The 14,379-nt window shown below is 39.7% G+C and overlaps 1 protein-coding gene across 2 annotated transcripts; it reads right to left on the reverse strand.

Moving 5' to 3' along the window:
• Positions 1–212: 212 nt before the first annotated feature.
• Positions 213–13,273, reverse strand: LOC105744185 (ubiquitin-like modifier-activating enzyme 5). 2 transcript variants are annotated; one of them, XM_071212476.1, is made up of 12 exons: positions 13,015–13,273; positions 12,478–12,523; positions 12,279–12,368; positions 8,866–8,975; positions 8,091–8,177; positions 7,400–7,484; positions 6,412–6,516; positions 6,107–6,234; positions 2,512–2,647; positions 2,167–2,242; positions 1,908–2,014; positions 213–1,410 (listed from the first exon to the last, which is right to left on the reverse strand). In XM_071212476.1, the coding sequence occupies exons 1-12, from the start codon at positions 13,206–13,208 to the stop codon at positions 1,327–1,329; spliced, it is 1,248 nt and encodes a 415-aa protein (XP_071068577.1). In that variant the 5' UTR covers positions 13,209–13,273; the 3' UTR covers positions 213–1,326. The 2 variants fall into 2 exon arrangements, with proteins under 2 accessions (XP_071068577.1, XP_058145553.2); XM_058289570.2 differs by lacking the exon at positions 1,908–2,014 and having other exon boundaries at positions 213–1,417; positions 13,015–13,265.
• Between the last annotated feature and the right edge of the window lie 1,106 nt (positions 13,274–14,379).

Genomic DNA, 14,379 nt, shown 5'->3' on the forward strand with positions numbered 1-14,379 from the left:
AGCTGAATTATAAAGAAATGGTAAAAGATAAATTTCAAGGGTAAGACAAACTATGCCCTTATTTTCTTAATGGTAAACACAAGAATCACAACAATATGATCTGATAACCTCAAGTGTATATTAAAAACATTTGATATTTGGGGCATTCTGATTAGTTTTTAGAACTTTATTTTACACATGGGGTGTCTTTTTTTTTTTAACATTTCTCCCCCTAGATATATAATTTAGACATTCAAATCTTCAAAACTAAAACTCACCAAAACAAAAGATTCAGAATAGAAACAGCCTGCTGGTAATGGTTATTTATTGGTTTCCAAAACATTAGGAGTTTTTTTCAACCAAGGATCCCAAAACATTAGGGATTTTTTTCAACCAAGGTTCTGTATGCTTTTGTTACGTTATCCCTCCAGAGAAAACCAGTTTTCTGGTCAGGATCAAGGGAAGATAGATACCTCTCCTGGGAAAAAATACACGTCAGTCATTGTGGAGGCTTAACTCTTGACAACATCTAGGAAATCTAAATTAAATGAAGTAAAATATTCAGAAGGTAGCCTATGTGATACGGATATCTTAAGAGCCTAAATTTTCTGTCTCTTGCTCCACAATTAATAGAGTGATTCCAGATATACCACAGATGCAATAATTTCTTTTCCTTGGGACAGTATAAAATATAATTTGTATTTCATAACAGAACCTTTATCTGTCTATCCATAATGATAGCTTTACAAACTATTACAATGACTACATTTTAACTTGTATTTCATCAGGAAACCTTTAAGAAGATAAGATGTCTTTATATTATAGGTTAATTTTAACTCATTGTAGGTCAAGTTAGTAGCAGTGGGCAACTTTCTTGTACAGAGCAATTCGAAAGACAATTGCACTTGCTAGCTCTATTGAATAGAGCTGCATTTGAGGATCACATACTACTTTATTATCCATGATCCTCAGGCAACACAAGACAAGGGGTTTTTGGAAAAGGAAGACTACAGCATCAGATCAATCCTGCCTCACCCTCTCACAAACCACCTCACCCCCCCAAATCAGTCAAAACATTTAACTGATGAAGTTTTTGGTAAAATTCATAAACACCTATAATAATCCTTTGATGTTTACTTATTAGAGTGGCACATGAGTTTCGGGAAAGTGATTTGGTTGGGGAAGGGAGCATGAAGCAACAAAATATTTTCAAAAAGTATAACAATTCAGTGAAAATTTATACATCAGTTGATGTTGCCTTAAGTTTTACTGATCTTAAAACAAATGTTTTTAACTGCAAGGGAATAAGCTTCAACATAGGAAATCAAATATTTGCCAGTCCGTTATTTATATATTCTTCATCTTGGCCATGAGGTCTTCCAAGCTTTCACTAGAATCTTCCACTGTTATCCCAGGTACAGAATCTTCTTGCTGTCCACTAATGAAGGAAAGAAGCATGTAAAATTCTTGATTTAGGAGTATGTACTCAGTAAACCTAACCATTTTCAACAAGTTTATAAAGCAAATTTTCTTTAATAAATATGTCTTCTAATTTTTAGGAAAGAAAAAGTCCTTTATTATCCCTACCTGCCACTCAAAATAAGGCAGCAATTTGAATAGTTTTGAGATCTGTACTGAAGTAGTATTTTTAAATGGTGGTATGGCTAAAACTATCAATGTACAAATTGATTTTGATATTTTCATCAAAATCTAGAATACTCGATCTGTTAATGAGTAATTGAAACTATTTTATGTCTATGTTGTCAGTTTAAAATATGCTTTGTATATCACCATATTAGCACTGAATACTTCTCACATCTTAATGCTATATAGTGTAAAATATCAGAAACAAATACCGCATGGTGATGATAAATACAAATTTTTTCTTATATGATATTTATTATGGATAAATCAGATTTTAAAATTACAGTTTTTGGAATTGTATAGGCCACTGTAATCCCTTCAGGTAAGTCAGGAATTGGACCCAAAGAGTTTTTCAGTTCCTCTTCTGAAACCTCAGATACCAGCTCAATACCTAGAGTTAAATTTGATCATATAATAATTTTAAGGATCTTAATTTAACAAGCAATAACCATTAAAAATGTGTAAGATATTTTAATAATTATATTCACTGCCATGGAAGATTTTGTTTTATGCTGCAATTTTAATTCATAAAGGAATACCTACCCCACTCATTATCTTCATGTATTATCTCTTTCTCTTCTTGAACAACCTCCTGTTTGGGTAGTGCTGCTACCTTTTTCTGTAGAAATCAAACAAGAGATGTTTTTATCCATTCTCAGTTCTCTGAGGCATTAATCAAGAATTCAGATAGGCTTTTTATACTAGCAAAAGCAAGTAAAGATTTTGTACATAAATTTACTTCCATTTTAGAAGTAAACAAATAAAAATTTAAAAATTGAGGAGGAATCTGTTTATCTTGTATTCCAAATCTAAATACTTGTTTCTATTTCTTGAGTTATTGCCCTGAGCACTATGATCCTTCATATATTCTCATAGACTGACATATACCTTATATTCGTTCTGTTGCTTCCTGCAATTTTTGTCTTCACACTGAGGATTTGGTTTCATGGACATGGTAGGAAAGAAATCCTGCATGGCATTGTATCCAAGGTAGAAACTAACAGTACCAAAACCTAACAGAAATCTGGAAAAATGAAGCAAAGTAGATTTATATAAATAAAACCATAAAAGTTCTAGAAGAAAGTATCTGAATATTTAAAAAAATGATTTGGAATAGGTAATGATTTTGTAGCATGATACCCAGAAAACTCTATCTTGCACACAGGGCCTGGCTCATAGGAGATGCTTAAAGAGTTACTGAATGAATGAAATAAAAGGTTATTTCACTAACTGTGGAACACACTCTTATTTTATGAATCACTAAAAAATATAAAAAAACCAATGACATGTCAACAACATTTAAGAAGCATCCTGATTTCAGAGGTTAAAACGTGGGAAAAGTGTGTCTTAAAAATTCCTGAAATATGATACCAAATCCTTAATTTTTAAACATTTTCATATATAATGTACACACACTAAAATATATAATCTTAAATGTACAGCTCAAAGAATTGTTACACAAATCTTCATCCAAGTAAGCATTACCAGATCAAGATATAGAATGTTTACAGTATCCCAGAAGTCAAATCTGACTCCTCTGAAAAGCTTCTGTATAGAGAAAAAAGATCACGTACAAAAGAAAGGATAAAAGGACAAACATTTTCAAGTGCATATTCTTAATATACAAGGTCTTACAGTATGTCACTAAGGAAAGACAAAAAACTGAGCAAAGAAGATGGGCAGAAAATTTACAGAAAAAGGTACGTGCTCAGCCCTTGCCAGAATTAAATGAAAATTACAATGAGATCCATTTTTCATCTATTAGATTGCCACTATTATCAAAGTGTTGGGGAAACATACTCTTATACTGTAGTGAAATGTACATCCTTTGGAAGGGAAACTTCTATAATATCTGTGAAGATAAATACTGTACTGGGGCGAAGTAGCTCAAGGGGGTTGAGTGCCTGTTTCCCATGTACGAGGTCCTGGGTTCAATCCCTGGTACCTCCTAAAAAAACCAAACAAACTGCATTTACTCAAATTCCTCATCTAAAAGTTCACAGTACAAAAGTCTAGTACATAAAGATATATGCAAGATATATGCAGCATTGTTGATAATAGTAAAAATCTTTAAGTAGCCCAAATGTCCACCAACAGAGGGCTGGTTAAATATGATACATCCTTAAAAGAATACTTTGTAACCATGCATTTTCTCTCTCTCTCTCTCTCTTTTGTACCATGCTACAAAATGTTTCAGTTAGGGCTTACCGAAGCTTGTACAGGCTATTTTCTCTTACGTGCAACAGCCCTAGACTGTTACCTTGAAAGTTCTTATATACGCTTTCTACCATTTCTTTTCTGGCAGCAGATACTAAGATCAGGATGCCTCCTTGTTTCATGTTCCAGTTTGATCTTAATATATAGGAGGCTTAAGAAGCACATAAGAAGCTAATTAAAGTTGTAAAGTGAAATAAAAATTATGGACTGAAAAAAACCTAAAGGTATTCTGCCTTTAATAAAATGATTGTGAGTTGGTTCATAAACTCTTGGACATTAATTTTAGCTAATATGGTACCTTTTTCTTTCTTTTTAGTTACAGTTTAGATAGGTGTGGTTGCTAGATACGGTTTTTGGATAGCAGAAATGATACCCTGGTTAGTTTTTAATCACATTCAGATTATTTTTAGTAATAATTAAATAAAGATAGTAGAAGCCCAGGGTTTTCATGTCTATGTCACTACCCTTTGGTCAAGCCTGCAGAGATTTAAATCTTTTTGCGACGGTTTGCTCGGTCGGTAGAGGTGGGGTCCCGCTTGGGACGAGGGGTCGGTCCCGCTTGGGACGAGGGGTCGGTCCCGCTTGGGACGAGGGGTCGGTCCCGCTTGGGACGAGGGGTCGGTCCCGCTTGGGACGAGGGGTCGGTCCCGCTTGGGACGAGGGGTCGGTCCCGCTTGGGACGAGGGGTCGGTCCCGCTTGGGACGAGGGGTCGGTCCCGCTTGGGACGAGGGGTCGGTCCCGCTTGGGACGAGGGGTCGGTCCCGCTTGGGACGAGGGGTCGGTCCCGCTTGGGACGAGGGGTCGGTCCCGCTTGGGACGAGGGGTCGGTCCCGCTTGGGACGAGGGGTCGGTCCCGCTTGGGACGAGGGGTCGGTCCCGCTTGGGACGAGGGGTCGGTCCCGCTTGGGACGAGGGGTCGGTCCCGCTTGGGACGAGGGGTCGGTCCCGCTTGGGACGAGGGGTCGGTCCCGCTTGGGACGAGGGGTCGGTCTCACAGGGGTTGCGCGGTTTGGCTGACGGGGTCGCACGGCAAAGCCGACGACGAGGGGGTTGCCCGGAGAAGCAGGCGACGAACTGGGGACAAGGGAGGCCAGGCCCTTGTCGGGGGCTCTCAGGACTGGAGGGCGCACGGCAGAAGAACTACCGTGGAGACAAGGTAAACACGCAAGTCCACTTTATTGAGGGAGAGGCAACAGTTTTATAGGGGCTGGGGAAGGCTGATTGGTCGAAGCCACGCCCTGTTCTGATTGGTTGCCGGAGAAAGGTCAGTGGGCGGTACTGGGCGGGGGAGGGGTGGTGGTTAGGGATTGGCTGTTACTGTTGCTGGGGTAAGTGGCAGGGTTTAGTGATTGGTGGCTGCTGTTGCTGGGGTAGAGGGCAGACTGGAGTTTCCCGCCCACGCCTGGCTGTTGCTGCTGTGGGGGGAGGGAAAAGGGCAGACTGGAGTTTCCCGCCCACGCCTGGCTGTTGCTGCTGTGGGGGGAGGGAAAAGGGCAGACTGGAGTTTCCCGCCCACGCCTGGCTGTTGCTGCTGTGGGGGGGGGGGAGGGAAAAAGGCAGACTGGAGTTTCCCGCCCACGCCTGGCTGTTGCTGCTGTGGGGGGGGGGAAAAGGGCAGACTGGAGTTTCCCGCCCATGCCTGGCTGTTTCTGCTGTGGGGGGGGGGGGGAGGGAAAAGGGCAGACTGGAGTTTCCCGCCCACGCCTGGCTGTTGCTGCTGTCGGGGGGAGGGAAAAGGGCAGACTGGATTTTTCCGCCCTGCGCCTGCGCAGGGAGAAAGAAGGCATCGTGTGGCACTATCTGGGAGGAGGGGCGGCCACGGAAGCATGGCTGCCGAGAAGGGGAGACCCGAGGGCACTCTGCGCCCATGCCGAGCTTCCTTCAGGGGTGGCGGTGGGCCCGACCAACCACCCTATTACAGGGGCAGCGGTTTGGAGTAGGCCTACCGCGGCCGCCGCCCCCCACCAGGTCAGCAAACCACACTTCAGCCCGAGGGGTGACCGCATCTTTTGGTTAAATGCTTCATAAATATATCAATACCAACGTATACCACATAACATGAGCTCTTACAAATGCAGGGAGGAAATAATATTCTTATATATTCATATACACACACAATATGATTATATATAATAGACACACATGTATAAAAAAATATTTAAAACAATTAAATACTTAGCTGGTTATTTAAAATTTTTAAATTCTTCAGGAAATATTTCTATCAAAAGCAGATAAGACTATTCTGAAAAATTAGCCCCCATTTACTTTAACACATTTTGTACTAAGATTCCAGCCACCACTCCCATCGTAGTAGGAAGGCTGGCTGCACAAACACCTTCCCGTTTCAGAGTCTTTTCATCAATATTTGCAGCAACGACAAGTGGTGGAGCACACTACATGAAAAGGAACAAAAGAAAACACGTTTCAAAGGAAGGAAGTATGAGATATTCTGAATAGCATTCTATCATATTCAAAGTGTTCTTTTTCCTGTAAAGTGTACTATATTTTTAATACCCCTAAGAAATTCAGTACCTAACAGTGAAAAATAGCCCAAAATGAATAATGTATACCGCAAAACAAGCAGATTCTCCAGGAATTATGAGCTGTATATGTCCTGAAACTGCATTTTCACTGACCCCAGACGCCATCCATGTTTGTCCAAGTTCATTACAAGCCTTAGTAGAAATAGGTGAAAACAAAGGAAGAACGTAAGAGAGCAAGTAGTTCGTCACCAATTCTTCTCATGAAAAATTCAGGTCAACTAAATGAATTACCAAGGATTTTAAAAATTAATTTTCTGAATAAAAAAGGGGGAAGTTATATAAATGGAATTCTTAACAATTGCCATTGTTCATTTGAAGAATAAACTGACAGTATTCAAGCAAGCAATCAATAAATATCTGTTTAAATTGAACCATAGATTACTGGATTTCTTAAGTAAAAATTTATGTAAAAATTCACTTTTCTAAAATAATTTCAGCGACAAAAAAATCCAAAATTTCATTTGATAAGTTAAAATAATACAAAAGAATTGTTTTACTTTTGAGAAACTAAAATTTTATTTTTTAGAAACCAAAGTTTTTATTGGCAATTTGTACAGTTACAAATTTACTTTAAAATACCTAACAAAAGTTAAAACTAAAGCTGACCAAAAAAAAGAGTAGTACAAAATATTAATCTATTTTTAAAAATTGTGTATCAGAAGTTATTGCTATTTTATACTTTCGTCTATCAGTATGAGAGATTAGGCTAATAATACAAAATATGCAACATCTGCAAGGCAAGACAAGTCCTATAGCTGTTGAAATAAATTTCAAAAGTAGCCTAAAAGCACACCAAAAATAACTAATATACAGGGGGAGCAGACACAGCTCAGTGGTTAAGTTCCTGCTTCCCATGTATGGGGTCCAGAGTTCAATTCCTGATACTCCTTAAAAAATATATATACATTATTAAAAGGTTTAAATTCAGGATTTTTAGGATGGATAATATATATTGACTATATAAGAAAATACATAAATCTATAAGTATAATATCTTATACAACAGGAATACTCACTGTATTTATTGTCATTCGAGCTTCAAAATTGTCTACACAGCTAAGAACTAGGTCAACAGGTTTTCCTTCTTCTAACCCACCATTACTAGTCACAGAAAAATTTTATTTGAAAATCTCAAGACATAATGCATTCTAATTAGACTTTGTTCAGCCGCACAGTCTTTGAGTAAATGTTTATGTATCTTAGAAGCATTAGTTTATAGCAAGTACTGAATAACTATTATGAATAAAACATGTTACTGTAGTAATAATTCCTCTACAAAAATTGAAGGGAGTAGTCTCTTCACAAGAGTTAGCATTTCCCTATCAGCTTTTTCATAGACTTTTGTTCATTTTATACAGTCACTATAAATGTGAATGTAATAAAAATTAATTTAATACAGTTTACTATTTCAGTGATGTTATGCCAGTCTCTGTAGAGCTGATTTTATGTAGAAATAACATATGGAACACAGAACTTATATTTTGGATCTTTTGTTATAGCATTACAATTTACAGGGTTTGGTTTTTTGTTGTTTTTAGACAATATATACTTTTAATTGAGCTCCTAATACACAGAAATGGCACAAAAATTACAAGATTAAAATATATTAAAATATATATCGATGTATATCTACAACTCAGTATATTTTCTAATAAATATTTAACTGAACTGGAAGTTATACAAAAAATCATAAGTAAACATTTTCACCTTGTTCTCTCCATGAAATGCTGAAAGTTTTCCACTGTGGTGATATTGTAGTTGTGCACTTCAAAAAGAACATCAGGATTAATGTGTCTATGAGAGAAAAGGGGAACAAAGATAAAGATTACTAGTAGGAATAATAAGAGAAATCAAGAAGGAAAAAAGTGAAAAAAGCTAAAGAGCATTTAATAGAATAAAGAAAAATTCAAGCTATTTAAGGAAAATCCAAAGTCCTGTTCTATTTCATGTTGCATTTTCGAGGACTAGGTTCAAAAGCAAGTAGACTGATAAGAATTATAAAAATGTTCCTACCCCAATCTTGGTCAATCTATATGCTGGAAATTAAATCATTACCATCTCTGGTAGTTAAAGTTCAGCCTAACAAAAAGTTTTTCGTTCCTCGTTCAATTCAGTGCAAGTACCACAGAGGAACTTCTAGAGCAGGGGTTGGCAAATGACAACTCCAAGCCCATGGCCCAAATCTGGCCCACCATCTGTTTTTGTTACAGCCTGAAAGCTAAGAATGGTTTTTACTTTTTTTAAGGTTTAGAAAAAAATCAAAAGCAAAATAACATTTCATGACATGAGCATTATGAAATTCAAATTTCAGGGTCCATAAAAGCTTACCAATCCACCCCTCTAACAGGAAGAGAATTCTTTGTTAATGGAAACCTGCATTTGTATAGTGAAAAATTGGGGTCCATTTTACATATCAGGTTAACTCATACCCAAATATACAAGGATTTCACTTCATATGGTCCTTAACAGCTATTCCATTTACCTCAAAGTATGCTCAGCTGCTTGAACTTTACTTAATCCTGCTTGATGAGGTTGGAAGAAAAGTCTATTCATATTGGCCAGTTCCACCTTGTCATAGTCAAAGAGCAGCAACTAAAATAAAAATAGTGGTACTCTAGTGAAAATCTTATCGAAAAACTGACTAAAAAAATTAACTAGTGGACTTCACATTTGATGTGTTTAAAACAGTTTAACTAAAACACTAGATGGCCACATATTAATTCACTTAATGCTTCTAACAACAAACAAGGTAAGTACACAGGTATTATCATCTCCATTTCAGAAGTGAGGCAACTAGGGCACTTGCCCAACCACTTCTCAGCTAATATTCAGTAGAAGCAGGATTCAAATTCACACTTTCTCAATCCAGTGTCTGTACCCTAAACAGAATGCTCTCTTGCCCCTCTAAATCAGGAGATCTTAACCAGGGGTCAACAGATGCCCAAGAGTCTATGAAAAGATTTCAGGGGATCTGTGAACTTGAATGGAAAAAAAAAAAATCAACTTATCTTTTATCTTTATTTCTCTTATTATCTTTATTTCTCTGATATCTGATGTTGAGTGTCATAAAACTATCTCCCATTACATTCTGAGAAGGGGTCTGTGGTTTTCACTTGACTGGCAAAAGGGTCCGTGGAACAAAAAAGGTTAAGAATCCCTATAGTAAATGAGTCACTGAAAATTAATTTTCATCTTATTCATTTGGATTTTTAAAAACTGCCAAAATCCTATTTTATTCTAAAATTTTAATATTATGCTAAAAACCAAGAACCTATTACATAAATGAACCCTTTAAATAAGATAAAAATGTTATAACTTACAACTATAGTATACCTGAATCCTTTTGTGAATATGACACTACATATACTCATGCCAGCAAACACCATTTCAAATAGGATTGTTCACATTACTATAGAAACCAATTGTTTCCAGCCATATACTTAGGCTTGTTTCAAACAGCATCTGTCTCTCTGTTACATCAACACACACGGTGTTTGCAAGGATCACAGATCCCATACCTTATCAGTAAAAAGAGGTTGGCCCCAATGATCTCCAAGGTCCCTTCCTGATTTACAATTATGGGAGTCTGTAATACAACTTTCAGTATCTTAAATTTAATAATGAAAACAAATATGGGATTTTCTTCTTCTAAATACAGAAACTATAAAGAAAAAAATTAATCCAACCCATATCAAAATCTAGATAACTCTTAACTGCTAGAAAAGATACCATTTATCCCTCTGTGGTAATTTTCTAATCATAGAAAATTTCTCCAAAACATGATTTAAGTTCATTTAACAAATACTTATTAGGTCTGGAAAGCTATTAAATTTGCGTTTGTCTCATAGGTTCTTAGGAGTAGGTTGTAGGAAATACTAACTTGGGAATAGAAGGTGTGAATTGTAACTCAATTTCTGATACTCATTTGCTAATTGTGGGTAAAAATAAATTCACATGTTAGGCTTGTAGCATCTATAGTAAAGCAGCTGATCTGGATCTGGTAATCTAGGGCACTCAAGGGTTTCCAGATACTATTAAGATGGAAAAGACTCTGGGTCTTCATCTTCCACTTCCTTACTTAAAACTCATGAATCAGCTTCTTATCTGTTTTATATATTAAAGAAAGACTTCCTGAAACTTATCTAGTTAGAGCCTTAGCTTCCAAACTCAAGTTCACATTGGAATCACTTGGAGAATTTAAAAAAAAGACAGGTAGCTGAGTCCCATCCCTAGAGATTCTGATTACAGTCTGACATCAGAATTTTTTTAAAATTCCCCAGGTAATTCTAATTACAGCAATATTTGAAAACCACTGATCTAGATCCTTACTGCTCAAAATGTGGCCTTAGACCAATAGCATCAGCATGGGAACTTGTTAGAAATACAGGCAAGCGCCCCAAACTTTAATGTGCATGTGAATCACTTGCGGATCTTATAATATAGTCTCTGGTTTAGTAGGTCTGGGTTAGGCTTCCAGTCTTCATTTCAAGCTCCTAAATGTTGGTGCTGGTGCCCCTGCTGCTCCATGAATTTGACTTTGAATAACAAGAATATGGTGGTTCTGAAATTGTAATACCTGAATCAATAACATCCAGATCACCTGGGAACTTGGAAATGCAAATTCTTAGGCCACCCCAAACCTACAGAATTAAAACCACTGGGGTAAAGTCTGGCAATCTGTGTCTTAACCAGCCTTGTGATTCTGATGCAAATTTAAGAACCACTGATCTCGATGGTCTTTAGTATTCCTAGTCCAGGGGTTTTCTTAACCTTTTTTGTTCCATGGAACCCTCTGCCAGTTAGGTGAAAACCACAGACCCCTTCTCAGAATGTAGCAACTGATAGTTTTATGACAAACAACTAGTGTCAGGTCTGACAACAACCGTAATTTTGAATAATGGATGAGCATAAGTGATTTTTTGAGATATTCAATGACTATATGAAGACTACTATAATTTATTGCATACATTCAAAAGTGAAAGAAATGCTAGATTTCAGTTAGAGATCAGAAAAAATATAGTAAGTTGATTTTATTCAATTCAAGACCACAGACCCCCTGAAATCCCTGGTTAAGAACCCCTAACCTATTTAATCATCTAGAGTACTCAAGCTAAAATTGCTAAAAATTGCTAAAAGCAATTTTTGACTGGCTTTTTAAAACTTCTTGAGAGGTATTAAACATTTTAATAAACATTTTTATTATTGTGCTGTTTGGCTTTTCTATCTTGATAAAAGAGTGCCAATTTTAAAACCATCTTCTTTAAAGAATTTGGGACATATGTGAATCCACATGTTTAAAGCATTGGTACTTTGTAGGAGAATTCTTGCTTTATCGAAACGATAAACTAAAAGGTATATGATTGTGGAAAGCTTATCCAATTACCATGTATCTAACATTTAGCTTTATAAATGAAAGATAGGTAAACTTACCACCCACAATCCAAATAAATTTTATTAAAAAGTAAAATATGAATGGGTTAAAAAAAATCTGGATCATTCTCCAGTTCAAACTCAAAGTAATAAAGGCACATGCTGTAATCTATCTAGCATAAAGCATGTGTTTGGAATATTGGATGTTTTAGTGTTTTACTCACAGGCTATCAATTTAAAAGCTTCTTTCCTAAGTTTCTTTATCTAAAACCATGTAAGTCCAAATGGTCATATCACCCAAACTAAAAAGTTTCTGAACACAACTTAGTTCTTTCTTTAATTAGCAATAACATCAGCTTCCATTTGAGTGGGGATCTGTCTTAAACCCTCGGAAGAACGAGCGTCTGAATAAATATGCCACAAATCAATAAACCATTAGTAATGAGGAAAGAAACCTAACCTGTACCTCATTTACTCCAGGAGTTAGTATTTCTCTATATGATCGGTGAAGAGAAATGTTTTTACCTTACCAATGCCACATCTCGTCAGCATTTCAGCACTCACACTACCAACTCCACCAACACCTACTATTGCTACAGCACAAGTACGGATTTTCTGTCAAATGAAAAATTATGTATGTGTTGCTTAGTAACTTCATCAATATGTCACCAGAAATTTTCATTTATTCAAATCATCTTCAAAAATTTGGGAAGGTTTATCATACCTCATAATCATTTACAATTCCCATTCGCTTCAATGCCATCAGGCGGCTGAAAAAAAGGAAAAAAACATTTTAGACATTATTTCTGCTGAATTAAGAAGCCTTAGGAAAGGAAAGGGACGGGCAGGACTGGTGAAGTAGAATGGTCAGAGACGTTCCCGAGCACCTGATGAATGGTGCCACTCCTGGGCTCCTCTCCCCGGCCCCTGGTTTATGAACCTTTTAGAAAACTTGACGTTTATGCTTAAGGGATTTTACAGTGAACGTCACCTTCTGGAAGTTCACCAGCTGCAGGGTTTCCTCGAGACTGGCATGATTAAGGCCTCCTGTGGAGGGAGGTGGCCTAGTGAGGCAGAGGCGAGAGAACTCTGGGTTCGTGTCCTCTGCCGGCACAGCAGCAGCACCATGTGGCTGACTCGCTTCGGTTTTTTAAAGAGAAAGGGCATCTGACCAGTATAGCACGTAGCCTTGCCCTTTGGGCAACGTAATTCCGATGAGGAACAGGGAAGCAGAGGGGCATCAACTGGGGGCGCCGTTCACCTGTAGGGGTTGGAGTCCACCACCTCCGAGCTCATGTGCGCCACGCCAGGCCGGACGACCCCTCCGCGGGCGCCCCCCACGGCCTGCCGGCTGTTCTCCTCGACCAGGTGCCGCTCCAGGTCCTGCAGCTCCTGCTTCAGCCGCTCCACACACTCGGCCACCACGGCCGGGCCCGCTGCCGCCGAGGCCTTCATCCCGGCCTCCCCGCCGCCCCGCGCTGCCCACCAGAGTAAGTGAGGAGGCCCCCACCGGCCTCTCGGCTCAGTCAGCGGAGGGCCCAGCGCCCACAGACACGTCTCCACCTCCCCCGCGGTTCCACTTGCGGTGCGTGGCTGCCTTTATACCCCTCAAGTGATCCCTCCCCGCGGCTGCTTCCGGTGCGCCGCGGCTGCTTCCGGTGCGCCGCCGCCGCTTCGCCCCTCAAGGTGACCCCTCCCTTCTTTGGCTTCCGCTTCCCGGGGTCGTGGAGACCGATGGGCAGGGCCGGTGCGCGTGGCCCGCTGCTCGGGCAGGAGAAACAGAAACGCCAGGCTCTTTTCTCCTGGGCCGGAGGTTCTGAGGAGCTTTTCTCTGACCCGCACCCTCCAGGATCTTGCGCCGCCGGCGTCTTACATTTGGGGTGGTGGAGGTCTCTCCCTTCTTGTTCCCCCTTAGCTTTGACCGCCACGTTGTTTTCTTACAAATTGAGGCCTCCACCTCTGAGGCTGACTGGAAAACTCTCTGATGTCCAAACACACAGCCGGAACTTCTGGCTTTTCCCAGCGGAGCCGTAGTCACCGCACGCTGGGCAGCGGTGCCCGGAACGTGACTGGCTGGAACCACCGCCCGCAGAGCAGCCCCCGCCCCGGCGGCCGGGCGGTCCCGTAGCTCCTGGGGCTGGAGGAAAGCTGACCCTGGAGCCTCGTGGCGACCTGCGGCCTGCCTCGGCGACAGCCGTGGAGCCCGGGAATAGTGGTGAACCCGAAGCGGCCGAAGTGCTGCCGCAACACAGGTTGGATCGCCGATCCCTGGAGGACCACCTGAGCCGGCACCTGCCGGGCTTCAGGACCGAGCCTGAGGCCGCCGTGACCGTTGCCCAATACAGGTGTATGCATTTATGTTTCTTTACTTATTTCAGTGAAAATAAAAAGTAGCAGTAAAGAAGATGGCTGGGAGAGAGCTTTGGGGTGTAGAATTATAAAGCACCGTACCCCAGTGGTTATTGAAATGCCAACGAGAAGGTGGAATAAAGGGGTAGTTGAGATTTCTTGCCTGGAATTATAATACCGGGTTTCTTGCCTTAAATTGTAAACAAAGTAAAACAAATCAAAGTTCAGACTACAGGTGTGCCACTTGCTGTGGTAATCCGGACTAGTTATTTAACCC

This window comes from Dasypus novemcinctus, chromosome 28, assembly GCF_030445035.2.
Source record: "Dasypus novemcinctus isolate mDasNov1 chromosome 28, mDasNov1.1.hap2, whole genome shotgun sequence".
NCBI lineage: Eukaryota > Metazoa > Chordata > Mammalia > Cingulata > Dasypodidae > Dasypus > Dasypus novemcinctus.